Source organism: Jaculus jaculus, chromosome 8, assembly GCF_020740685.1.
Source record: "Jaculus jaculus isolate mJacJac1 chromosome 8, mJacJac1.mat.Y.cur, whole genome shotgun sequence".
Taxonomy (NCBI): Eukaryota; Metazoa; Chordata; class Mammalia; order Rodentia; family Dipodidae; genus Jaculus; species Jaculus jaculus.
Window position 1 is genome coordinate 118,401,654 of NC_059109.1, and position 26,240 is coordinate 118,427,893.

The 26,240-nt window shown below is 48.9% G+C and overlaps 1 protein-coding gene across 1 annotated transcript in view; it reads left to right on the forward strand.

The window, feature by feature from the left end:
* Window positions 1-22,622, forward strand: part of LOC101601357 (lipopolysaccharide binding protein) — a 32,854-nt gene extending 10,232 nt beyond the window's left edge. Inside the window, exons 4-15 of the mRNA XM_004666634.3 lie at window positions 362-517; window positions 973-1,036; window positions 4,754-4,817; window positions 7,310-7,401; window positions 8,058-8,234; window positions 11,260-11,319; window positions 13,398-13,565; window positions 15,985-16,052; window positions 17,148-17,190; window positions 17,810-17,873; window positions 19,983-20,059; window positions 22,376-22,622. Of these exons, the coding sequence (XP_004666691.3) occupies window positions 362-517; window positions 973-1,036; window positions 4,754-4,817; window positions 7,310-7,401; window positions 8,058-8,234; window positions 11,260-11,319; window positions 13,398-13,565; window positions 15,985-16,052; window positions 17,148-17,190; window positions 17,810-17,873; window positions 19,983-20,059; window positions 22,376-22,420 (1,078 nt within the window). The 3' untranslated portion in view covers window positions 22,421-22,622. The remainder of the gene's footprint in view (window positions 1-361; window positions 518-972; window positions 1,037-4,753; window positions 4,818-7,309; window positions 7,402-8,057; window positions 8,235-11,259; window positions 11,320-13,397; window positions 13,566-15,984; window positions 16,053-17,147; window positions 17,191-17,809; window positions 17,874-19,982; window positions 20,060-22,375) is intronic.
* The last annotated feature ends 3,618 nt before the right edge of the window (window positions 22,623-26,240 follow it).

Consider the following 26,240-nt stretch of genomic DNA (forward strand, 5'->3'; position numbering starts at 1 on the left):
GTGCCACATGCATCTGGAGTTCATTTGCAATGGCTGGAGGACCTGGCATGCCTATTCTCTCTCTCTCTCTCTCTCTCTCTCTCTCCCCCCTTTCAAATAAATAAATAAATTTTTTTTAATTTTTAAAAAAAGAATTGAAGTCGGGCGTAGTTGCACACACCTTTAATCCCAGCACTCAGGAGGCAAAGGTAGGAGGATCACAGTGAGTTCAAGGCCATTCTGAGACTAGTGAATTCCAGGTCAGCCTGGACTAGAGTGAGACCCTACCTCGAAAAACCAAAAAAAAAAAGAGCTTTCTCTATTCTCTCCAAATGGTGGCAGAGCCTGGGAGAGGGATCATTTCTGCTTCTCTGATCTCCAGGAAGCTTCAGGGCTCCTTTGACTTGAACGTCAAGGGCATCAGCATCTCAGGTGACCTTCTCCTGGGCAGTGAGCCCTCGGGGAGGCCCACCGTCACCGTCTCTGCGTGCAGCAGCCGCATCTGCGACGTGGAGGTGGAGATATCCGGAGATCTGGGGTAAGTCACCTTCAGAACCCTGGGGGCCGCCCTCAGCCAGGCTCTGATGAGTGTGCAAATCCAAGTGGAGCTCTGGGCACACCACCGGCACCTGGAGATTATTTTTGGGAAGGGGAGGGGGACATTGATAGGTTGGACAGGTGCTGAGGTGTCATTTGCATGAAGCAAACAGGTTTAGGGGACCTGTGCAGGGGAATGCAGTTTGGCTGGTGGAGAAACGCACAGCCTTTGGATCTGGTCATTCTGCCTTTGAGACTCAGTTCCCCTGCTCAGAAAAGCCCTAGACCCACTGAACTTGGCAGGCACGGCAGGAGGCTGGAGCCAGCCTTTCTGGGTCACCTCAGGGTGCTGTGACTCTGCTGCAAAACACAGGGCGGGCTGGGCCTGACTCTCCCATGCCCGTTTTCCCTGCAACGGGTGACAGGTAACCTGTTGTGTGCTGTATCCCCTGACAGGTGGCTACTGAATCTCTTCCATAACCAGATCGAGTCCAAGTTCCGAAGAGAGCTGGAGAGCCAGGTGAGAACGTGGACATCATCACAGGGCTCTTGCCCTCGGTGGGCCTGGGGAGCCAGAGAGACATCATGGGCTCACAGACGCAGAGGTGACAAGCCACTTGTCCAGGTAGCAGAGTCCATGTGTGTCAGAGCTGATCTCTGGACTCTGGGTCTATCCAGTAAGGCAGAAAGCAACCTGGTGTTTAGCCTATGTGAAAGTGGGGGCGGGGATTGGTGGAGGGAGGGGGAGAGACTCCAGCCCTCCCCACCTGGCCTTGCTCGCTATCCTTAGAGTGTCCTGTGTCCCCAAGTCCAGAAGGAAATTATCACCCGGGTGCCCGCAAAGATCTGGCAGGTTCCTGGCCAGGAGGGAACTGGGAAAGTCATGAGCACTTGCCCTGGATCTAGAGGGAGTCACACAGCGTCCCATTTTCCTGACTTGGAGAAAAGTCAAAGCATCTGTCTAAACAGAGACATTCAAGTTCGTGTTGGCGTCTAGTCCCTCCGAATTTGCTTTCCCTCCAAGGTCCCTTCTGTGAAGTACTGCTCTTGAAGCTGTGTCTGTAACAATGGCTGGGTGGGAAGGGCCAACGTGATGGCAGAAAATACACACACACCCCTCTGTTTTGGCTTTGTGCGCCCCCTCGTGGTTGAAGCAGGAATAGAAGGAAGACACGACACCCCCCCAACACACACACACACACACACACACACACACACACACACGGTGTATGTAGCAAATTGTTGTCTCTTTTCTGGTTCTGAGGTCCTGGTGTCTAAGACACCCTATTTTTTTTCTTTCTGTTTTTTTTTTCCACAAATTTTTATGAACAACTTCCATGATTATAAAAAATATCCCTTGGTAATACCTTCCCTCCCCCCACTTTCCCCTTTGAAACTCCACTCTCCATCATATCCCCTCCCCTTCTCAATCAGTCTCTCTTTTATTTTGATATCATGATTTTTTCCCTCCTATTATGATGGTCTTATGTAGGTAGTGTCAGGCACTGTGAGGTCATGGAAATCCAGGCCATTTTGTGTCTGGAGGGAGCACATTGTAAGGAGTCCTACCCTTCCTTTGGCTCTTACATTCGTTCTGCCATCTTTTCCGCATTAGACCCTGAGCCTTGGAAGGTGTGATAGAGATATTGCAGTACTGAGCACTCCTGTCACTTCTTTCCAGCACCTTCTGTTTCTGGTGTTTTTTTTAATTGGCAACTTCCATAATTGTAAACAATATCCCATGGCAATTCCCTCCCACCCCCACTTGCCCCTTTAAAACCTCATTCTCCATCATATCCCCTCTCCCTCTCATTCAGTCCCTCTTTTATTTTGATGTCATCAACTTTTCCTCCTCTTATGATGGCCTTGTGTAGGTAGTGTCAGGCACTGTGAGGTCATGGATATCCAGGCCATTTTGTGTCTGGGGGAGCACGTTGTAAGGAGTCCTCCCCTTCCTTTGGCTCTTACATTCTTTCCGCCACCTCTCCCACAATAGACTTGGAAGGTGTGATAGAGATGTTTCAGTGTTGAGCACTCCTCTGTCACTTCTTCTCAGCACCATACTGTAAGGCACCCTATTTCAATATTGCTGTAGTGACTTACACTCTCCCATTGCTTGTGGAGGGAATGAAAATTAGCAATACTATCATATAGCCATGGTAATATGTGGCAACTAATGATCATAAAATAAAGTGTGATAATTATTGTTTCACCTAGTTAATATAGTTAGTGCAGAATATATATTTGGATAAATATTCTTTTCTTGTTTTTGAAGCAGGGTTTCACTCCAGCCAGGGCTAACCTGCAACTCCATAACCATCCTCATTTACAGAATAATGACTAATGTTCCTTGAGACTGTTATCTGGTCAGGAATAATGATCGAAGTGAACACTTTGTACAGTCTTGGAGAACTGTATTTTTTTCTTTTGCCCTAACTGGTTTCAAGATCCCTTCACCTCATCTTTCTAAGTGCTGGAGTTACAGGTGTGTCTCAGCGTCCCAGGTTGGATCTCAAACTTTGAAGAAAATATGCCATTTTTAAAAAATATTTATTTAGTTGGGCATGGTGGCACACACCTTTAATCCCAGCACTCTGGAGGCAGAGGTAAGAGGATTGCCATGAGCTCAAGGCCACCCTAAGACTCCATAGTGAATTCCAGGTCAGCCTGGGCTAGAGTGAGACCTTACCTCAAAAAAACCAAATAAATAAATAAATAAATTATTTACTCACTTGCAAACACAGAGAGAAGGCTGGAGAGGGAAGAAGAGAGAGAGAGAGAGGATGGGTATGCCAGGGCCTCTAGCCAGCACTTGGACTCTGAGGCAAGAGGATTTAGAGTTTAAAGTCAACCTAGACTACATAGAGACTACCTAAATAAATAGCTTTTCTTTACATTTTTTTTCCTCTTTTCCTTCTGTTTATTTATGTTATGTCTGGATCAGATATTTTGTGCCTGGCCTTTCTTGCACATAATATTGATGTCCTATAAACTCCATTTCTTTGACCATAATGAGAAGGTAAAGCCATCCTTGTGCAGACCCTGATTCGATTTTTTTCAATTAATTAACTTATTTTTAATATTTTTATTTTGTGAGAGATAGAGAGAGAAAGGCACACCAGGGCCTCCAGCCATTGCAACCAAACTCCAGAAGCGTGTGCCACCCTGTGCACATGTGTGGCCTTGTGCGTCTGGCTTACGTGACACCTGGAGAGTCGAACCTGGGTCCTCAGGGTTTGCAGACAAGCCCCTTAACCGCTAAGCCATCTCTCCAGCCCCGTCTAGATTTTTAAGCTTTTGCCTCCTAACTTTTTCTAAATGTAACCACATGTTAGCACCTTGCCTTTCCAGAGTATTTATCTCCACTTTGCTCGGAAGCAGCTCTTTGCTTTGTCATATTTCATCAGTTTACGTAATAAATAACTCAGGTGATTACAGCAGCAAGCACAGCAAGCCAGTTTGGGGACATATATTTCCTTCTCTTGAGAACAAGCAGCTCAATTCTTGGCAATAAATTGCCTGAGAATGGCCTGTAGACAGGACTGGGGAGAGCGATCCTGTACCCAGCCGCCCTACCCGTGACGACCTGTAGGGGGCGTGCGCATGCTGTCTGATGCTCTTTCTGGTTAGACCCCAATGTGACCGAACTGAATTGGGGCGGCCAAAGCTTCCCAAAAGGCAGTCTTTTAAAAAATATTTTATTTTTATTTATCTATTTATTTGACAGAGAACGAAGGAGAGAAAAAGAGAGAGAGAGAGAGAATGGGCGCGCCAGGGCCTCCAGTCACTGCAAACGAACTCCAGATGCGTGCACCCCCTTGTGCATCTGGCTAACGTGGGTCCTAGGGAATCAAATCTGGGTCCCTTGGCTTTGCAGGCAAACACCTTAACCGCTAACCCATCCCTCCAGCTCCCAAAAGACAGTCTTTAACAGTAGAGTTTCCAGCACCATCTCTGGTCTGCACCTTTCTCTCCCAGATGCCCAGTCTTGGGACAGACTTTGAAGTGTCCACTTGGACCCTGTTGGAGTCCACATAGGGGCCAACATTGTATCATTGTTATTATTATTATTATTTATCGTTTCTGTTTTCTTGGTATTTGGCCAGTGGTCAGCACTTACAATTATTTGTAGGAACAGTGAGCACATGGCAAACACATGAAACAGATTCTCAAAGAGAACAACAGGTGCCTGCCAAGACTGGAAACTCACCAGACTTCCTCTCTCCCTCCCTTTCAGATTTGCAAGATGGTCCAGGACTCAGTGACCTCTGACCTACAGCCTTACCTCCAAACTCTGCCAGGTAGGATGCCCAGACACACCTAGGGCTCTTTATTTCCATTCATTTTTATAAGAGCATATGTGTGGGGGCTGAGGAGATGGCTCAGTGGTTAAAGGCACTTGCTTGCAGGCCTGATGACTGGAAATCAGTCCTCCCCAGCACCCACCTAAAGCTGGATGCAAAGTGGCATGTGGATCTGTGATCGCAACGCACCTGTAGCCATGGGAAGCAGAGCCAGGAGAATCTACTCATGAGCTACGACCCCAACCTGAAGTTCAGAGTATTAACAACCAGGACTGGGCAGATGGCTCAGTAGTTTAGGCACTTTCCTGCAAAGCCTGAAGACCCAGGTTCAATTCCCCGGTACCCACATAAAGCCAGATGTACAAAGTAGAGCAGCATCTGGAGTTCATCTGTGGTGGCTGGAGGCACTGGTGTGCCCATTCTCTCTGACTCTCTTCTGTCTCTCTCTTTCTCTCTCTCTCTCTCTCTCTCTCTGCTTGCAAGTAAATATTTAGGGGTTGGAAAGATTGCTAAGTGGTTAAGGCACTTGCCTGCAAAGCCTAATGACCCAGGTTAAATTCTCCAGTACCCACATAAAGCCAGATGCACAAAGTGGCACATGCATCTGGAGCTCATTTGCAGTGTCCAGAGATCCTAGTGTGCTCATTATCTCTGTCTCTCTTCTCTCTCTTTCTCTGTCTCTCTCTGTCTCTCTCTCTCTTTCTCTGTCTCTCTCTCTCCTTGCAAGTAAATAAGTAATTTTTTAAAAAGAGTATTAGCAACCAAAGATTATAATACAAGGCTGCCGCCAATGAACATATATACTATGGGCTATACTGTACCAGTTCAGTTAACCACACCCCACCACACAAGATAGATGGTATTTGTCCTGTTTTTTTGTAATTTTTTATTTTTATTTATTTGAGAGAGTGAGAGAGAAAGAGGCAGAGAGAGAGAGAGAATGGGCACGCCAAGGCTTCCAGCCGCTGCAAACAAACTCCACACACATGTGCCACCTTGTGCATCTGGCTTACGTGGGTCCTGGGGAATTGAACCGAGGTCCTTTGGCTTTGCAGGCAAGTGCCTTAACTGCTAAGCCGTCTCTCCAGCCCCTATTTGTCCTGTTTGACATTGTTTACCTACCATGGAACTCGAAAATCCATGCTGTCTCTTTCTCTTAGTGTGTGTGTGTCTGTGTGTGTGTGTAGTGTGTGTGCAGGTGTGCATATATGTGGAAGCTAGAGGAAAACCTTGGGTGTTGTTACTCAGGAACAACACTCACCTCTTTATGAAACAAAGGTCTCTCATTGACCTGGAACTCACCAATTAGGCTAGATTGGCTGGTCAGTAAGCCTCAGGGATCCCTCTGTCTCCACCTCCCCAGAACTAGGACTAAAAGCATGGACCTGGCATTATATATATATGGTTTGGGGTTTTTTTTTTTTTTTCAAGGTAGGATCTCACTGTAGCCCAGTTCCAGGTGGGCCTGGAACTCACTTTGTAATCCCATGCTGGCCATGAACTCATTTAAGGCTTGCCCCACCACACCCAGCTCTAGACATCTTTTTATTTCAATTCTTTTTTTTTTCCTTTTGCATGTATAGTGTGTGTGAGAGATGTGGCATGACATGTGCATGTGTATAATGTGATGTATGTAGTGTGGATATACGTGTAAGGGCCCTTGTGGCATCTCTTAAGCTCGCCTGTGGCAGGGGTCATTGGCCTGCAGTGGCCAGAGTGGAACATCAGGTGTCCCACCTGTTGGGCTCTAATGATGCTCTGGTCTCTGCTCCGCTGTGGGACTGGGGTCACAGGAGCATGGCTGTACCCAGCTGTTTTATGTGGATTCTGGAGATTTGAACTCAAGTAGTCTCACCCCCTCAGGCTCTCATGCTTGTGCAGAAAGAGCACTTAACTGCTGAGCCATCTCTCTGGCCCACACCTAGCTTTTTTTTTTTTAAAAAAGATTTATTTTATTTATTTATTTGGGAGTGACAGACAGAAAGAGGGAGGGAAGGAGAGAGAGAGAAAGAATGGGTGCTCCAGGGCCTCTAGCCACCACAAACGAACTTCAGACGCGTGCGCCCCCTTGTGCATCTGGCTAACGTGGGTCCTGGGGAACCAAGCCTCGAACCGGGGTCCTTAGGCTTCACAGGTAAGCGCTTAACCGCTAAGCCATCTCTCCAGCCCACACCCAGCATTTTTTTATGTGGGTTCTGGGGCTCGAACTCGGGGCCTCATGCTTGCCAGGCAAGCACTTTACCGACTGAGTCACCTCCCCAGCCCTCCACGCTGTCCCTTTCTGGGAGAATCCGCTGTGTGTCTCAGGGCTGGGCTGAGGGGATGGAGGTTCCTTGGAGGATCAGTAAGGGCTTGGAAGACAACCACAGGGGGTGTGAGCCACAAGCAGCCCTGCCACTTCTCCATCCACACCCCCTGCTTCTCCGTCAGAGGCAGGCCGCACCCTTCCCCATGTCGGCCCCTCACTCTGTGCCTCCTCTGATTCCCAGTCACGGCAGAGATCGATAACGTCCTGAGCATTGACTACAGTTTGGTGGAGGCCCCTCGAGCCTCAGCGCAGACGCTGGACGTGATGTTTAAGGTGAGCGCACCGCAGCGGGCGCCCGGCTGCAGGGAGGGGGTGGTGGTCAGCCTCAAGACAGCATCCTGTCATGGTCAGCTCCACTCCTGGACCACCTGTCACCTGACCTCATCTCCTGGGGCTTCCTACTGTGTCCAGGGCAGGATGATTAAGTGGTGGGGAGCTCCCAGAGCTGAGACTCACAGACAGGTACCTCGGTTCTCTTCCTTCTCCTCCTGCCCCTTGCCTGCCCTGGTCGGGGAGGGGGTCAGAGGCAGATGGGACAGAGAGAACCAGCCAGCACATCCTGCATGTTTCTAAATCAAAGCTTCAGGGGGGCCTTGTGCAGTAAGAGACACAAGAATGTGACCTCAGGCTGGGCGTGGTGGCTCATGCCTTTAATCCCAACGCTTAGGAGGCAGAGGTGAGAGGGATCACCATGAGTTCGAGGCTACCCTGAGAATACAGAGTGAATTCCAGGTCACCCTGAACTAAAGTGAGACCCTACCTTGGAAAAAAAAAATAAAGGTGGGGGGGGTGGCGCAAAGGACCTGGTCATTAGTGGTAGAGTCTGGGTCTTCAGCCAATACCCTTCGCCAGCTGGATGACCCCTGAACTCAGTGACCAACATTTGAATAGACCTTCAAAAGTCCAAGTGTCCCTGTTTCTCTCTCCAGGGTGAAATTTTTAACCAGAATCGCCGCTCGCCAGTAGCGGTCCTTGATCAGGTCATGAGCCTGCCGGAAGAGCACAAGCAGATGGTCTACTTCGCCATCTCGAGTCACGTCTTCAATGTAGCCAGCCAGATCTATCATCAGGCAGGGTACCTGGGCTTCTCCATCACAGATGACATGGTGAGAAAGGAGGCCTGTTGTAGTCACCTTCATGCTGCTGGGACAAAACACCCAGCCCAAGGCAGCTGATGGGAGGAAAGGGTTTAGTTTTTGGCTTGTGGTCTTGGGGGAGGGGGGTGGGGAATCTTCATGGTGGCAGGGGAAAGCAGGGCACGAGCAGAGGCTGGACCTCGCCTCCGCCACAGCAAGTGGACAACAGCAGCAGGACAGTGAACCAAACTCTCTAGCAAACAGAGCTGTCCCCTCCTCCACCAAGGCTCCACCTCCCAAGATGCAATCAGCTGGGAATCAAGGATTCAACACATAGGAATTGCCGGGCGTGGTTGTGCACGCCGTTAATCCCAGCAGCCTGGGAGGCAGAAGTAGGAGGATCACCGTGAGTTTGAGGCCACCCTGAGACTACATAGTGACTTCCAGATCAGCCTGAGCTAGAGTGAGACCCTACCTCGGGGGGTGGGGGAGACATAGGAGTTGGGCTGGAGAGATGGCTTAGCGCTTAAGCACTTGCCTGTGAAGCCTAAGGACCCTGGTTTGAGGCTCGACTCCCCAGGACCCACGTTAGCCAGATGCACAAGGGGGCGCACGCGTCTGGAGTTCGTTTGTAATGGCTGGAGGCCCTGGCACGCCCACTCTCTCTCTCTTCTCTCTCTCTCTCTCTCTCTCTTTCTCTCTATGTCTGTTGCTCTCAAAATAAATAAATAAACCAAAAAAAATTAAAAACACAGAAGACATAGGAGTTTACGGGAGACAGCTGATCCAAACCACCCCAGGACCTGAACACTGCTCTCCAGTGACAACTTATCTTTCTTCCTTTCCTTTCCGCCCTATTTACTATTAAAATAGTAAGTTACAACTAACAAAAACATCAAGACCAGGAAAACATGTTGGGATTGTTTCCCATTGTGTGGGGGCTGCCAGGAAGCTCAAGACCAAAGTTCTTTACCCATTATAACAATTATCAAAGACCTCACAGTTTGCCTATCTCTTCCACTTTTCCCTAGTCTATTGATTTAATTAATATTTTCCTCCAATCTTAATAACAAATACAGGCCTATCAAAAGAAGTTTAGTGAATGAGACAAGATACTAAGCTACTCTGATAAATATATATAAAGTTACATAGAAAAGGAAGAAAAGGGCTGGAAGGATGGCTTAGCAATTAAGGCACTTGCCTGCAAAGCCAAAGGACCCAGGTTAGATTCCCCAGACCCACGTTAGCCAGATGCACAAGGGGGCGCACATGTCTGGAGTTCATTTGCAGTAGCTGGAGGCCCTGGTGCATCCATTCTGTCTCTCTCTCTCTACCTCTCCCTCTCCCCCTTTCTCTGATAAATAAATAAAAATAAAGAAAAGGAAATAAAGACCAAGTGAAAAGTAAATCCCAGACTGGGGAGATGGCTAAGTGGTTAAAGGTGATTTTTGTTTTGTTTTGGTTTGGTTTTTTGCAACGTCTGCCAGCCTGGGTTCATTGCCATGCCCATTCTCTCTCTCTCTCTTTCCCTTTCTCTCATATAGAAATAAATAAAATACTTTAAAAGTAAAGCTCAGAGCCAGACGTGGCCATACACACCTTTAATCCCAGCACATGGGAGGCAGAGGTAGGAGGATCACCATGAGTTCAAAGCCATCCTGAGACTACATAGTGAATTACAGGTCAGCCTGGGCTAGAGTGAGACCCTATCTCAAAAAACTAAAAACAAAAACAAACAAACAAAAAAAAAAACAATTATGAGTACACTAGGCTTGTAAACTCATTTTTTTTTTTTTTTTAATTTGAGAGCGACAGACACAGAGAGAAAGACAGATAGAGGGAAAGAGAGAGAATGGGCGCGCCAGGGCTTCCAGCCTCTGCAAACGAACTCCAGACGCGTGCGCCCCCTTGTACATCTGGCTAACGTGGGACCTGGGGAACTGAGCCTCGAACCGGGGTCCTTAGGCTTCACAGGCAAGCGCTTAACCGCTAAGCTATCTCTCCAGCCCAACTCATTTCTTTTTAAATCACAAGTCTGTCTGGAAGCTTCCCTATAGCCAACGTGAAACAGGTGCAGAATGTAGTGGTTCCAAGAGAAAGGAAGGATCGAGGATCTCCCAGACGTGAACTGCCTCCAGTGGGGTTCTGCAGACGTCATGGTGAATCACACCTCCACACTCTCTCCAGTTCCTTCAGGGTTTCTGGAGTTCAAAGGATCGTTCCTCATCTGCACTTCATGAACGCTGAGGTCCACGAACAATGTCAAGATGGTGGACACAGCGTGATCACCTTGGCATAAATCAGGGTCCATCTGGTGACAGATTTGTCCTAGGGCTCATTCCCATCGTGTCCCCACAGGCCTTTTCCCCGTGTGGGCACCTGTGCATCCCCCGCCCCTTCTCAGCCAGCACTGCCAGTGTGATGGGCCCTGAGGGAGCGGGTGGGAGGGCTGGCCTGAGTTCACAGTGACAATTCTGGAACTTTGGGCAACTGAAAATCTCAGCCTTGGACACCCTCAGGATCACAGCCAAACCCTGGGTGAGGGGGCTCAAGGCTCTGCTTGGAATCAGTACAGGACAAAGTAGTGTTGTAGTGAGGTTCGCATTACTGGCAGAAATCACCCGACCAAGAGCAGTTTTGGGGGTTGGAGGAAGGTTTATTTTGGCTTACAGACTTGAGGGGAAGCTCCATGATGGCAGGGGAAAACGATGGCACGAGCAGAGGGTGGACATCGCCCCCCGGCCAACGTAAGGTGGACAACAGCAACAGGGGTGTGTGCCACACACTGGCAAGGGGACACTGGCCATAACACCCATAAGCCAGCCCCAACAATACACTGCCTCCTAGAGAAGTTAATTCCCAAATCTCCATCAGCTGGAAGCCTAGCATTCCGAACACCTAAGTTTATGGGGGACGCCTGGATCAAACCACCACAAGTATCATAGTTGCCAAGGTAACCTAGTGGTAGGAAGCTAGAGTCCTGACCTCTGCGCTCCCCCTTCCCCGTAGAGCTCGGGTGGGAGCTCCCTGAAGCCTCTGTGTCTCTCTGCCGCAGATGCCGCCTGACTCTAACATCCGCCTGAACACCAAGGCCTTCCGCACGTTCGCCCCCAAGGTAAGGCCCTCCCGGGGTGCAGAACAAGCCTCCAGCGTGGCAAGGGTTAACCTGAAACCCTGTCCGCTCGACCCAGAGTTCAAGACTAGTGGCGAGACCCAAGGCAGGCCACAGATCTGCAGGCTTGGTAGTGGAGGTGGTTGAGGGGGGGTCCCTTCAAGTCTCTAGCAGCAGAGGCCTGAGCCCCACATCTAAGGGGCCCTCCAGGTTGTCCAGTCTGGTTTTGGTGAATCCTAAGCAGTGATGATGGTATAACGCCCATGAACATGACCAAATTAAGGGCTGGAGAGATGGCTAAGCAGCTAAGGCGCCTGCCTGCAAAGCCAAAAGGATACGGGTTCGATTCCTCAGGACCCACATAAGCCAGAGGCAAGAGGCGGCGCATGTGTCTGGAATTTATTTGCAGCAATAAAGACCCTGGCATGTCCCTTCTCTCTCTCTCTAATAAATAAATGAATAAAATTTTTAAAAAATAAATAAGTATAAACATTAATGCCGGGGGCCAATAGCCGGGGCTGGGGCAATGGCTTCTGGGCAAATGCTTTAACCACTGAGCCAAGACCCCAGCTCACTTGCAATATCAGCGTCACAGTGACTTAACCTGGTAGCTCTGTCGCCACCATCACCTACCCTTCATGTGTGTCATCTCATTTGACACCCCCCCCCACCGCCCCTCAGTCCTCTCCCAACCCACTGGGTCCTCCGTCATGCAGCTCAGCCAGGTGGTGGTGACTGGCAGGGATTAGAAGGGTGAGAAAGAATTTAAAGTTCACGTCTGTGCTATAGGCGCCTCCTGTATAGGCCCAGCTGGCAGCCACCATGTTGTCCCAGCTGGTTTTGAAGTGCCCTTGGCCACACCCTGGCGCCAACATCCTTTTGTTCCTGAAAGAGAAGAAACTTCCCCGTCCTTCCTGCCTGCATCAGGACCTCCCTGCAAAGCCTCCACTGTTCCCTTCTCAGAAAAGTAGTCTTCCTCCTCCTCCTCAGATTCATAGAACCAAAGGGTCGTGGGAGTATGTTCTCCCAACTTCCTTCCCCTGAGAGAGGAACAATCTTGCCCCAAGTTAACTTCTGTGCCTGCCTTAGTTAACAAAGATGTGAACCCTTTTCGAAAGAGTGAGACGTGTTTGTGTCTGGTTTCCACAGCACTGGCTTGTGGCAGGAGCACACATCCCAGGCACGATTTCTGGGAGCACACATCCCAGGCACGATTTCTGGGAACACACATCACAGACACGATTTCTGGGAGCACACATCCCAGGCACAATTTCTGGGAACACACATCACAGACACGATTTCTGGGAGCACACATCACAGGCATGATTTCTGGGAACACACACACACATCCCAGACATGATAGCTCCCATCCATCTGGAGGGCTGGGCCAAGAAACAAAACACTTCTAGAGAATGACTTAGTGAATATCTGAAGACAAGAAAAAAAAAATCCTCTGGGATGGAGAAATGGCTTGGTGGTTAAGGCGCTTGCCTGCAAAGTCAAAGGGCCCAGGTTCAATTCCCCAGGACCCACGTAAGCCAGAAGCACAAGGGGGCGCACCCATCTGGAGTTCATTTGCAGTGGTTGGAGGCCCTGATGTGCCTATTCTCCCTCCCTCTCTCTCTCTCTCTCCCTCTCAAGTAAACAAAAAATAAAATATTTTAGAAAGGAGAGGTAGGAGGATCGCTGTGAGTTCGAGGCCACCCTAAGACTACATAGTGAATTCCAGGTCAACCTGGGGGCCAGACTGAGACCCTACATCAGAAAACCAAAAAAAAAAAAAAAAAATTCTTTAAAATTCACTTGCCCTTGAGCCAGCAATTCACCTCTTAGAAAGCTTTTCCAAAAATAATCAAGGCTGCTGAGGGTGGCCACTGTCGTGGCAAAAACCTTGGGGACAAGTTAATGTGCACTAAGCCGGATCTGTTTCGGCACCCCTCCCATGCACAGCGGAATAGAACGCAGCCACAACGCGGGTGATGCAGGCTGTCCACACAGAGGGCCAGCTCCGCTGTTAAGAGAGAGAGAGCCGGGTATGGCTATTTTCTTCTTCTGACATGATCTCCACATTCTGCCCTTAGATAGCCAGACTGTACCCCAACATGAACCTGGAGCTCCAGGGAAAAGTGGTCTACGCCCCCCTCCTGGATGTCAGTCCTGGAAGTCTGTCCTTGGCCCCCAAGATGGAAATCGAGGGCTTTGTGCTCCTGTCTGACTCCGACCGCGAGTCCATCTTCCGGCTTGCTGTGGTAAACCTGAGTTGTGCATATGCCCTTCCTCTTCCTGCGCGCTCTCTCCCCGCTCTCCACTGGCCAGCTCCTCGGTCTCAACTGAAATGTCGCAGCCTCAAAGAGGCCCTTCTTGATTATTCGTATCACCAGTCTCTCTGCTGTGGTTGCCTTCTTGTGGCTGGGACAAAGCACCTGACCTAAGAGCAGCGGATGGAGGAAAGTTGTCTATGTGGGCTCACAGTCTTCAGGGGAAGTGCCGTGGTGGCAGGGGAGAGCGTGGCATGAGCAGAGGCTGGACGTCACCTCTGCCACAGCAGGTGGACAACAGCAGCAGGACAGTGAGCAGAGCTCTGGCGACAGGGAGCTGGCTGTAACATCCTAAAGCTGGCCCCCAACACCACACCTCCTCCAGCAGGGCTCCACCTCCCAGGTTAACCATCAGCAGGGGACAAGGCATTCAGGACACATGAGTTTATGGGGGACACCTAATTCAAATCAACACACTATCGTACCTTTTGATATATATTTTTTTAATTTGTAACACACTCTTATTTTTCTTCGCTGTGTTTATTACTCAGGTATTATTAATAGGAAAAACACAGCTCTCACCTCAAAGGGAATAAGATATAGATTGTTCTAGAGCCAAATATGACTGATAGTAGCCTGGAAACACAGATTTGAACTCCATGTTCTGACATGGTAACTAACAGTCTCATGGTGGTTTCTCAGTAACAGAACAAAGAAAGTCATAAGTCAAAACACTGTTCAAATATACTGGTGGCTAGAGGTAGGAGAATCTCCATGAGTTCGAGGCCACCCTGAGACTACATAGTGAATTCCAGGTCAGCCTGGGCCAGAGTGAGACCCTATCTCGAAAAACCAAAAATATGTGTGTGTGTGTGTGTGTGTGTGTGTACTGGTGGTTGAGCTGGGCGTGACAGCACACATCTTTAATCCCAGCACTCGGGAGACAGAGGTAGGAGGATCGCCATGAGTTCAAGGCCAGCCTGAGACTACATAGTGAATTCCAGGTCAGCCTGGGCCAGTGTGAGACCCTACCTCAATAAAATCAAAATAGCCAGGCATGGTGGTGCACGCCTTTAATTCCAGCACTTGGGAGTCAGAGGTAGGTGGATCTCCACAAGTTCAAGACCACCCTGAGACTACACAGTGAGTTCCAGGTCAGACTGGACTAGAATGAGATTCTACCTCGATACAACAACAACAAATGTGTGTGTGTGTGTGTGTGTGTGTGTGTGTGTGTGTGTGTGTACACATACACACACTTGGTAAACATCAGGTAGGCAAGTTACAGCAAAGCAGGGACATCTCTGTCACAGGCCTCAGATGTTCTGATGATGGCATTCTTAGCCTTGGGTTGGTGGGAGCTAGTGATTTATTAGTACAGTGCAGAAGGTTTCACCTGATAATCATAAGGATGTGATGTTGAACACAGGTGAGCAATGAATGGCTATTAAAGGTGGGGTAAAAATAATAATAATAGCACCAAACTTGAACCTGTAATATTCCATCTCTCTACCAGAGTAGGGTCAGCTCCTTTTCAGGAACTTTAGTTCACAGGATTTATGTAGCTGTTTTACAGATTTGATTAACGTACGTATCTCCCTCTCTGTCAGGGCTGCCGTGGGGAAGAAAGCCCAAGGGTCTTTGTCCGGTTAGTGCGGCTTGGTAGCTGACCCATGGAGACTACATTTCCCAGGTTCCTTTGCTCCACGACTTCCAGCTTCATCAGCCAACGGGAGGCACCATCAGGACAATGGAGGGCGAGAGGGAGAAAGAAACTTCTCTTCTCCATTTCTCCTCCTAACCCCTGAGAACCTCCTCCCTTCTTTTCTTGTTCTCACGGCTCCCCTGCAGAACCATTTCCTGCTCTCAACACCCTCTGCACGGCGTACTGACAGTGTTTTTCCTTTGTGATGGCCTCCGTCTAATGGGGACAGGTTTCAGAGTCCTTTGGGGGCCCTGGGCACTGTGTGGAGAATTTACTGTCTTGTTTCAGGCTCTGGAAGGGCATATCTGCCAATTTCAGAGTGTGACTGTTAATATCACACTTCTTTTTAAAAATAAAGTATAATTTATTATTATTACTAGCACTGAATTGGGTTTCGAGATAGCTAGCGATGAGGCCTTTTAAGAGCTGTCCGGGGCTTCGCACCCTAGGCCACCTCTTGGTAGTCTGTTCAGAGTTTTAGCTGCTGTGGCAGTCAGCAATTTCAAGCAGAAACGTCCCAGTCCAGGTGCAGACATTTACTCTACAACCTACAGTGAGTGTTGTGGGAATCTGCAATCCAATGGGGAAATTTCTTGCACTAACTCACTGAGCTGATCGGTGGGAGCCCATGGATACAACTCGTCTCCACCCCTGTCAAGGCAATTACTGTCATTTAAGCCTGTTTCTTTCTACTGTCTTTTCCAGAACACTACTGTATCTATCACGTTAAACTTCAATAACAGCAAGATTACCGGCTTCCTGAACCCAGAAAAGTAAGTCAGCCTCCTGCCCTTGTGGGACTGTGTACCTGGGGTCAAGAGTCCACCACTTGGGCCTGGAGAGATGGCTTAGCGGTTAAGCGCTTGCCTGTGAAGCCTAAGGACCCCGGTTCGAGGCTCGGTTCCCCAGGTCCCACGTTAGCCAGATGCACAAGGGGGCACGTGTGTCTGGAGTCTGGAGTTCGTTTGCAGTGGCTGGAGGCCCTGGCGCACCCATTCTCTCTCTCTCTCTCTCTCTCTCTCTCTCTCTCTCTCTCTCTCTCTCTCTGCCTCTTTCTCTCTCTGTCTGTTGCTCTTAAATAAATAAATAAGTAAAAATAAACAATTTTTTTAAAAAAAAAGCCCACCACTTGGGAAGGAATTGTAAATGTCACCCCAGTTGGCTTAATTCTTTTTTTTTTTTTTTGCTTAATTCTTTTGTTCGATTGCCCTACATATTTCTAAATTCTAAATAATACACCAACACTGCTTTTTCTTAATTCACAAATTTTATATATCAGCTGTATTAACATCATGAAAAGTTAAAGAATGAACTCTTTCTTACTTTTTCATTTATTCGCCCTGCATGTTGTATGCACGTGCCAGGGTGCCTTGCTGCTGCAAAGGAACGCAGATACAGGTGCCACGTTTTGCATCTGGCTTTACATGGGTGCTGAGGAATTAAGCGTAACTCTAACCACTAAGCCATCTCCCCAGTTCCTAAAAATTGAGCTCTTATAACTCCCCACTAACCCTCTGGTCAGTCTTCTGATGTCATTGTTTTTCATTGCTTATTTTTTTAAACTTGTTATGTATTTATGAGAGAGAGAGAATACAGACATGCCAGGGCCTCCAGCCACTGTAAACGAACTCCAGATGCATGTGACACCTTGTGCATCTGGCTGTTACATGGGTACTGGACCCTGAGAGTTTGCAGACAAGCACCTTAACCACTGAGCCATCTCTCCAGCCTCTCATTGCTCATCTTTTCAATCCTCCATTGCCCCCATTGTGCCAGTTCCTCTTCCTTCCTGGGGACCCCCCCTGTGCTTAGGCTTCCCCCAACCCCAGGTATAATGCCCACCCCTGTGAATCTCTGATTTCTTACAGGGTACAATTGGAAATGATAGAATCCAAAGTCGGAACATTCAATGTAAGTTATTGTTTGTATTTGTGACATGATTGGGGTGCCAGTGAATTAAGGATGTTTGTATTTATGATGGGATTAGGGTACCAGTTAACTAAGAATTAGGTACCATGGCATCTATGATAGGAACTGGAAACAGAGGAGGGCCATCTTGTGTATCTGGCTTACATGGGTCCTGGGGAATCGAACCTGTGTCCTTTGGCTTTGCAGGAAAACACCTTAAGTGCTAAGCCATCCCTCCAGCCCTGTCTTATACTCTTGAGAGGTTCATGGTATTGCTAGGGTCGAAATCTGCCCTCCTCTGTTTTTGGAAAATTACACAAGTTAGGAAAACATTTTCCCTGTGGGAAAAAGTAAGCACCAGCAATGCAGTTGAGGGCTAAGTCAAACCTTGATGTTTCTTGCACATTTCTTGGGTGTGTGACCTTCAAAAGGTTTGCATACATCCCTCAAAATGATCTTAGCTCTTAAAATAATAGTAAAATGCAGGTATCTGTGTATACTTCACTTTTCTCAAGCTTTTTCCATGTCAATATGCAGAAGTGCCCCCCCACCACCAGGTGACTTTATTGGGGGGGACAAATTGGCTGCATGGTCGTGGTGCAACTCTCCTTCTCTCCACCAGGTGGAGCTATTTCAAGCGTTCCTCAACCACTTCCTTCTCAACACTGTCTACCCGGAAGTCAACGGTAAGAATGGCTCTGGAGATGCCCAGGTCAGGAGTGGCCACGGCTCTCCTGGGGACGGAGTGACTGTGGACAACTCACTTCTCGGTGGCCTTTCTGTGGGATGGGATGTTGAAGCTGGGCTCAGGTCCCTCAAGGCTCCAGTGGTGGCTGGGACTTGTACAGCTCTTGGATACACAGTAAGCCTCTTTGTAAGGGGCACATAGAGACTCACAAACGTAGTAACCCCACTTCCCGAAGGGACAGGTGAAAGACCAAGAACCACGGAGTGGCAGAGGGTACCAGAAAGCCACCTTGACTGCCCATTTCCCAGTCAGCCGCCCAGCTCTCATCAAAAGCAAAAGCCCAGGGCTGGAGGGATACCTTAGCAGTTAAAGTGCTTGCCTGTGAAGCCTAAGGACCCAGGTTCGATTCTTCAGGCCCCACATAAGCCAGATGCACATGGTGGCTCCTGCATGTGGAGTTCGTTTCCAGTGGCTGGAGCCCCCCCTCCAGCTCCCACCTCTCTCTCTCTCTGTCACTCTCAAATAAAAATAATAATAAATAGGGGCTGGTGAGATGGCTTAGCGGTTAAGCACTTGCCTGTGAAGCCTAAGGACCCCGGCTTGAGGCTTGGTTCCTCAGGTCCCACGTTAGCCAGATGCACAAGGGGGCGCACGCGTCTGGAGTTTGTTTGCAGTGGCTGGAAGCCGTGGCGCGCCCATTCTCTCTCTCTCTCTGTATCTGTCTTTCTCTCTGTGTCTGCCGCTCTCAAATAAATAAATAAATAATGAACAAAAATATTTTTAAAAAATAATAATAATAAATAAATAAACAAAAGCCCAGGAGCTGGGAGATGTCAAGCATGAAGAGCTGAGTTTGATCCCCAGTGTCCACATAAAGATGCCAAAAATGCTGGGTGTGGAGGTGTGCACCTGTAATCCCAGTACTAAGGAGATGGAGAGAGGAGGATCCCTGGGGCACGCAGGCCAGCCAGTCTAGCATTGTTGAGCTCCAAGCCAGTGAAAGAACCTGTCAAGGAGCTGGAGAGATGACTTACTAGTTAAGGTGCATGCCTGTGAAGCCTAAGGATCCATGTTCAACTCTCCAGATCCCACCCAGCCAGGCGCACAAAGGTGAGGCAAGAGCAAGGCCACACATGGCCATTAGGTGGCGCAAGCATCAGGAGTTCGATTTCAGCAGCTGAGGCCCTGGTGCACTAATTCTCTCTCTTAAAACTGAAAAAAAAAAATTTCTAAAGAACCTGTCAAGCCCAGTGGTGGCACACGCCTTTAATCCCAGTACTCGGGGGGGGGGGGCAGAGGTAGAAGGATCTTCATGAGTGTGAGGTCATCCTGAGACTACATAGTGAATTCCAGGTCAGCCTGGACTAGAGCAAGACCCTACCTTGAAAAACCAAAATAAATAAATAAATAAAAACCTGTCAAAGGAGGGGGTTGGTGGTCCTGAGGATGATCCCTGAGGTTGTCCTCTGGCCTTCACATGCACCTGTGCACACACGTGCACAAACACATTCACACACACATGCAAAAAAAATTAAAGCATAAAGGCCGGGCATGGTGGCACACGCCTTTAATCCCAGCACTCGGGAGGCAGAGGTAGGAGGATCGCTGTGAGGTTGAGGCCACCCTGAGACTGGAGTGAATTCCAGGTCAGCCTGGGCTAAAGTGAGACCCTGCCTCAAAAGAAAAATAAATAAATAAATAAAGCATAAGCCTGGTCCCGTGGCATGCTGCTTCATGGGACTGCAACAGACAGCAGGTAGAATGCAGAGAGTAGGCACTCACCACCCCTCATCATGCGTCTCTGCTACCACACCTGCACACACTTCATTCTCCATTCCATGGCTGATGGCGTAGGCTATCAGACTTCCTGGGTTCAAATCCCAGCCATGCCACATACTGGCTGTGAGACACAGGACAACTTACTTGGCCATTAATGCCATGGTTTTCTTCTCCGCAACATGGGGATGGTCATCACACCCACCTCACAGTCTTTGGCAATCACTGAGGAGGGGGACGTCATTCATAGTTTGCAGAGAGCAGGTCCTTCGGTGAAAACGCATCTGCCACTACGAGTTAACACGTCTTCTGTGATGCTTTCACCCTACAGATGACCTGGCCAAAGGCTTCCCCCTCCCTCTGCCAAAGCGGATTGAGCTCTACGACCTTGTTCTCCAGTTCCACAAGGTCAGTGGGTTCAGAGGGGCTCTGGGGGTCAGGGGAGTGGGAATTGGTCAGCCCGCCAGGTTTGGAGGCCCTTACTCAGTGGATGGGCCCGGGCCAGCCCTGCAGCTGGGAAAGCTCATTACAATATGCCAGGAAGCCCTCTGTGTGTCCTTTACAAGGGACATCACTAGGGGCAGGAAGTATTTGACACAGCGTGGGCTTCACAGTAGAGTGTTTGGGGACCTTAAGGCCATCTCATTATGAAAATGCTTCATGTCTTGGCCTGGCCAACAGGTCAGGTTCTGAAAGCTGTTGGAAAGTCCCCCCCCCCCCCGTGTGTGTGTGTGTGTGTGTGTGTGTGTGTGTGTGTGTGTGTGTGTGTAATCTCAGGCTTCACACGAGCTACCCCTGAGCTACAACCCTGCTTTCCTTCATTCTTAGATGGAAGAGCAGTACCTCAGATGCATGTTTGGGGGCCCCTCATCTTAAACGAGTTCTATGTCTTATACACATCTCTGGAAAGTGTCTGTAGGCTCATTGCTGTACAAAAAGCCTCGTTGGATTTTGATAGACTTCTCTCCAGTCCTTTGGGGATTTTAGGTTTGCTTTGTTTGGTGTTTGGTTTTGAGTTTTTCCTTCCCTAAGTTTTTCTTAAAAGTTTTGGACACTTGCATTGCTAACATTCATTTAAGGTCTGTTTTTTTTTTCCCCCTGTTTAAAAAAAAAAAAAAAAACATTATTCTTTAGCTATATACCTTCCACTTCCCAATGATAGTGATGAAGAGTTCGCTTCGGCAGAGGAAACCGTAGTTACCAAGAAATCTGCCTTGTTGTTGTTGTTGTTGTTATTATTATTATTATTTTAGCTCTCCTAACTACTGCTCTAGCTACACACTTCTATGGTCTAGCTGCACCCTGGGTTTCAGCTGTCTTTCTGGAATAGCATCACTGGAGATGCTGTCTCTTGCCTGGTCAGTGGCCAGAATACAGGAAGTAATAACTATGAAAGGAGGGCGGGGTGGGGCAAGTAGTTGGCAACAGGGAAACACTGCCAGCTGCTAGATTTGACAGGTAAACCCCCAAAGCCTGGTGGGGCCTCTGAAGACTGAGAACACAGCCACTGCTGAATGCTCGCAAGTGGACCTCAGAGACTGAATGACCACAGCTGGCCTCAGTTCTCCCGTCTGTTAAATGGGGTTCAGCACATACATATATAAAGGGAGAGAGAGGAGAGCGAGAGAGAACGAAAGAGAGGCAGGACACTTGCTCGGAGTTTAAGGCCACCTTGGAATACATAGTGAGTTCCTGGCCAACCTAAGCTACAGAGTGAGACCTTGTCTCAGAAAATGAAATAAGAACAGGGCATGGTGCCTCACTTCTTTAACCCAGCACATGGAAGGCTGAGGCAGCAGAATTAAAGAAGAACCCACCCTTCCCCAAGCATAAATAACATAAATAAACACTAAATAATAAACTAATCTTTAAATTTTTTTTAAATGGTTGGGCATGGTGGCATACGCCTTTATTCCCCACACTTGGGAGGCAGAGATAGGAGGATCAGCAAGAGTTCAAGGCCACCCTGAGAATACACAGTGAATTTCTGATCAGCCTGGGCTAGAGCAAAACCCTACCTTGAAAAAAAAAGGGGGGGGTGTTGCCCAAACCTCATAAAGATTCTATGGAAGTTAGAGGACAGTATGGAAACATTTAGCTCGATGTTTGCACCTGGGAAATGCTTGGAAGATTTATTAAATGTTACCACAGTCATCAGAATTTTCGGGTTAACTGTGGCCATTTGTTTGAGCATCAAAGACTGGGGTTGGATCGCTATAGAAAGACTTGAGCTGCGCCTTGAGTCCAGGTTCCCAGCCCTCTGGGTGATGGGCACGTAAGAAGAAGGAGACTAAAAACCCAGAAGCTCACAAATTCGGGGGGGCAGGGTTGCCAAGGAGAGAAAATTTAGGTGACACAAAACACATTTATGAGGACTGCTGGGAAGCTGCAGTTTGGAAAATGAGAGATAGATCACCGCCTTGGAGAAGGGAGCTGTGCTTTACGGAGACCTTGGGGACCAAGACACACTAGGGATTTATGCACTGGCCTGGTTTCCTGCAGAGAATGTGTTTCCCGAGGTGAGGCAGGCTTCACATGGCTGATGCATCTTTTTGGAAGAAAGGATTCTCCCTCTTCCTCTCCTCCTTCCTCTCTCCCTTTCTTCCTCTCTCTGTCTCATTAGGTACCCTAGGCTGTCCTCAAACCCCAAATCCTCCCAAGCACTGGGGCTAGAGGCTTGAAGGGAGGTGTTTCCCATCCCCTCCCACCTCGTTTTTCCCGTAGGACTTCCTGTACTTGGGCGCCAATGTCCACTACAGGAGACTTTGAGAACAAGAAGAATGGCGGCCGCAGCTGGATCTGCCAGTCGCAAATTCCAGATGTGCAGCATAGCTCCAGAGCTTCTCAGAAGAAAAGTCGTTTCTGTCTCAGGCTGGAGAGATGGCTCAGCAGTTAAGGCACTTGCCTGTGAAGCCTAAGAACCTAGGTTTCAACTCCCAGGACCCATGTAAGCCAGATGTCTTTAGTTCATTTGCAGTGACTGGAGGCCCTGGCATGCCCATTCTCTCCTCTTTCTCCCTCTCTCTCTCTCTCTCATGAATAAATAAATAGAAAAGATGTTTTTGTGTTTCTGTCTCGACTCTGGGGGCCCTCCCCCACACTCCTCTTCAGCAGGTGCACCCCCAGACCCTGGACTTGCCTTTCTCGTCCAGGATGGACCCCCACCCCCACTGACCTTTGTTGCCTTTAAGAGCACATGACGCGGTTTTTATTCATCACCTGAACCTCACGTCTAGCTGAGTGCTTAGTGTTCAGCACATCCTTAATAAATATTTACGGAATGACACGATGACGGGTCACTAGTACTCTGGCTAAACCTCTTTACTGCCCTCAGGGGACTTTGGCTGCTCAGACCCAAGCTGGGGCCTCTACACCCCACTCAGGCTTCACCCATGTGGCCCAGGATGGGTCACTTCTCCCTACTGTCCTTGGCTATAAGGGTGATGGAAAGGCCAGTCACATCGTAGGGTTGCTGTAAGGACATTATTGGGTCACACCTGTACAAATGTAACCGGAATACGAGAGCCTGCCACTACAAAGGCCAACGAAAGTTGAATCCTTAACCGGCTCTTTATTCAGAGGGCTGGTGACCTGAAAAGGTGGCAGGTTCATACCCTAGTATAAACAAACCACCCCAGGAGGTTATGCAGGGAAGGGAGAAGCAAAGGCATTTAACCATTCTCACACCTCCGGCCAGGTGCTTAGCGTCCCTGAGGGCCCTGGTGTCAGGGCCCCACTCCTTATGTCTCCTGTACTTCTCCCTCATTGCTGTCCGGACTCTCCTGTGGATGTTTTGTGTGGTCAGTGTCTGCCGTATCAATGCTCAGCCCCTCCCAGTGGCCCCTGGGCCGGGGATTAACTCAGAATAAAAACTGCTTCCGTTACTGTCTTACTGCTGGGACAAAATACCTGACCAGAAGCCACTTTGAACTACAGAGGGTGCTGTCCACCATCATGGGAGGAGAGGAAACTTGGGTCCTATCATCACATCTGCAGAGAGGACTTAAAGAGGGGCAGGGGACAGCCTGTAACACCTCAAGGGCCACCTCTCAATCACACACTTTCTTCAGCAAGGCTATACCTCCTAAAGGTTCCATGGCCTCCCCACAAAAAGCACCAGCAACTGAGGTTGAATTAAAGTGTCAAACTCATGAGTTCATGGGGAACATTTCACGTTCAAACCACCACCCCAGCCAGTAACAGTTTTGAGCTACTTGCTACGTGTATGTGAAGATTGCTTTCTTAAATACAGAGCACAAATGTATCCTTATACAATGTAAAAGTGAGGTTAGAGAGATCGCTTAGCCATTAAGGTGCTTGCCTACAAAGCCAAAGGACCCAGGTTCCATTCCCCAGGACCCACATAAGCCAGATGCACAAGGTGGTGCATATGTCTGGAGTTTATTTGAAGGTCCTGGGGCACCCATTCTCTCTATCTTTCTATGTGCTTCTTTCCCTCTCACACAAATAAAAATAAAAATGTAGGGCTGGAGAGAGAGCTTGGTGGTTAAGGCACTTACCTGTGACGCCTAAGGACCCATGTTCAACCCTCCAGGTCCCAGGTAAGCCAGACACACAAGGTGATGCCAAGTATGCAAGGTCACACATGCCCACTAGGTGGCACACACACATCTGGAATTGGATTGCAGGGGCTAGAGGCCCTGGCACTACAATTCTCTGTCTCTCTCTCTCAAAAAAGTTTTTTTTTTTTTTTAATTATTTATTTATTTATTTGAGAGCGACAGACACAGAGAGAAAGACAGATAGAGGGAGAGAGAGAGAATGGGCGTGCCAGGGCTTCCAGCCTCTGCAAACGAACTCCAGACGCGTGCGCCCCCTTGTGCATCTGGCTAACGTGGGACCTGGGGAACCGAGCCTCGAACCGGGGTCCTTAGGCTTCACAGGCAAGCGCTTAACCGCTAAGCCATCTCTCCAGCCCTCAAAAAAGTTTTTTTAAATTAAAATGTAAAAGTGCCTACAGTCTCCTATTATAGGGACTGTCTAGCCACAATGAGGGAGTCCCTGGTCCTGGCTGGGGAGAATCAGCGAGCACCAGTCCAGCTCCAGTCCTTCCTTCTGAGAGCACGCTGCATCGGGTCTGTGGGAAAGAGCCCGTATTGATTCTAACCTGCCAGCTCAGGGATCCTGGGCAAAACTTCTCTGAGCCTCTGTGTCCTTGTCTGTCAAGTAACACTGCACATAGCGTGTTCCCCTGGCAGGTGACAAGGGGCCTCAAGGGTTCATGTCAAGTTCCCGTGAGTGTCCAGGGCATAGCTAGGTCCTGGAGATGGCAGGTCTGGTCATCACCGGTTTTACATTGGGCTCCCCAGAAGCAGACGCCGAGCAAAGGAGAGTCTGGGTAGCATATCTGGAAGATTGGGGTGGGGGGCACACTGGGGAGTGGGCAGGGGGAGGAAGAAGAGCAGAGAGCAGGCACGGAGGTCCCGAAGAAGCCCGTTCCCTCCACAGTGACTGTGGCTTTCGTCCCTGGGAAAACCCTGAGCCCTGTAGAGCAGGTCCCTCCACTGGCCGGCACGCTGAGGTAGCAGACGCCAGCTCCCATCAGCCTTGGCTGCGCGGCCTCCCAGGGGCCTTTAGTTTTCTGTTTCTTTTTCTTCCGGGAGTCACAAAATAAAAATAAAAATAAAAAAATCTTGCAAGCAATCTGAGCATGGTGGCTCAAGCCTTAACTCCCAGCATTCGGGAGGCTAACGTAGAAAGATTGCTATAAATTCAAGGCCAACCTGGGCTAGAGAGCAAATTCTAGGTCAACCAAGGCTAGAGTGAGACCCTGTCTGAAAATCAAGCAAACAACAACAAAAAAAAGTCACTGCCGGGTGTGGTGGCTCACGCCTTTAATCCCAGCATTCAAGAGGCAAAGATAGGAGGATTGCCGTGAGTTCCAGGCCACCCTGACACTGAATCAAACCACCATACCTGGTGACATTGGACCACTCCAGACAATCCAGCAGCGGGATGTGCGGTGGGGACTTTTGGTCACGTGATGTCAGCTCAGCCTCTGCGCATGTCAAGGACTTAAGCCAGCCACGTGAGCAGCCAGTCAGCTTGACAAAATGAAGCCCTAATAAAGTCTATGCAACACCAGGCTCAGTGAGCTCCTCTGGTTGCCTGTATTCCATGAGCAGCATCACGCTTCAACGCTACGGCGTTCAAGATGCCATGGGATTTGGATCTTTCCTAAGCTCAGACCTACATCTCTTCCCTCAGCCGATTTTACTCAGGACTTTTTGTTGTTGTTCATTTTTATTTATTTATTTGAGAGTGACAGAGAGAGAAAGAGACAGATAGAGAGATAGAGAGAGAGAATGGGCGAGCCAGGGCCTCCAGCCACTGCAAACGAACTCCAGACGCGTGCGCCCCCTTGTGCGTCTGGCTAACGTGGGTCCTGGGGAATCGAGCCTCGAACTGGGGACCTTAGGCTTCACGGGCAAGCGCTTAACTGCTAAGCCATGTCTCCAGCCCAGTTTCTCTTCACATCACATAAATCTTTTGCCTTTTAGTCAGGACTTTTCACTGTGACAACTGTGGCTCTGAGAATGACAGCTGTGGTGGTTGGAATATGAATGCC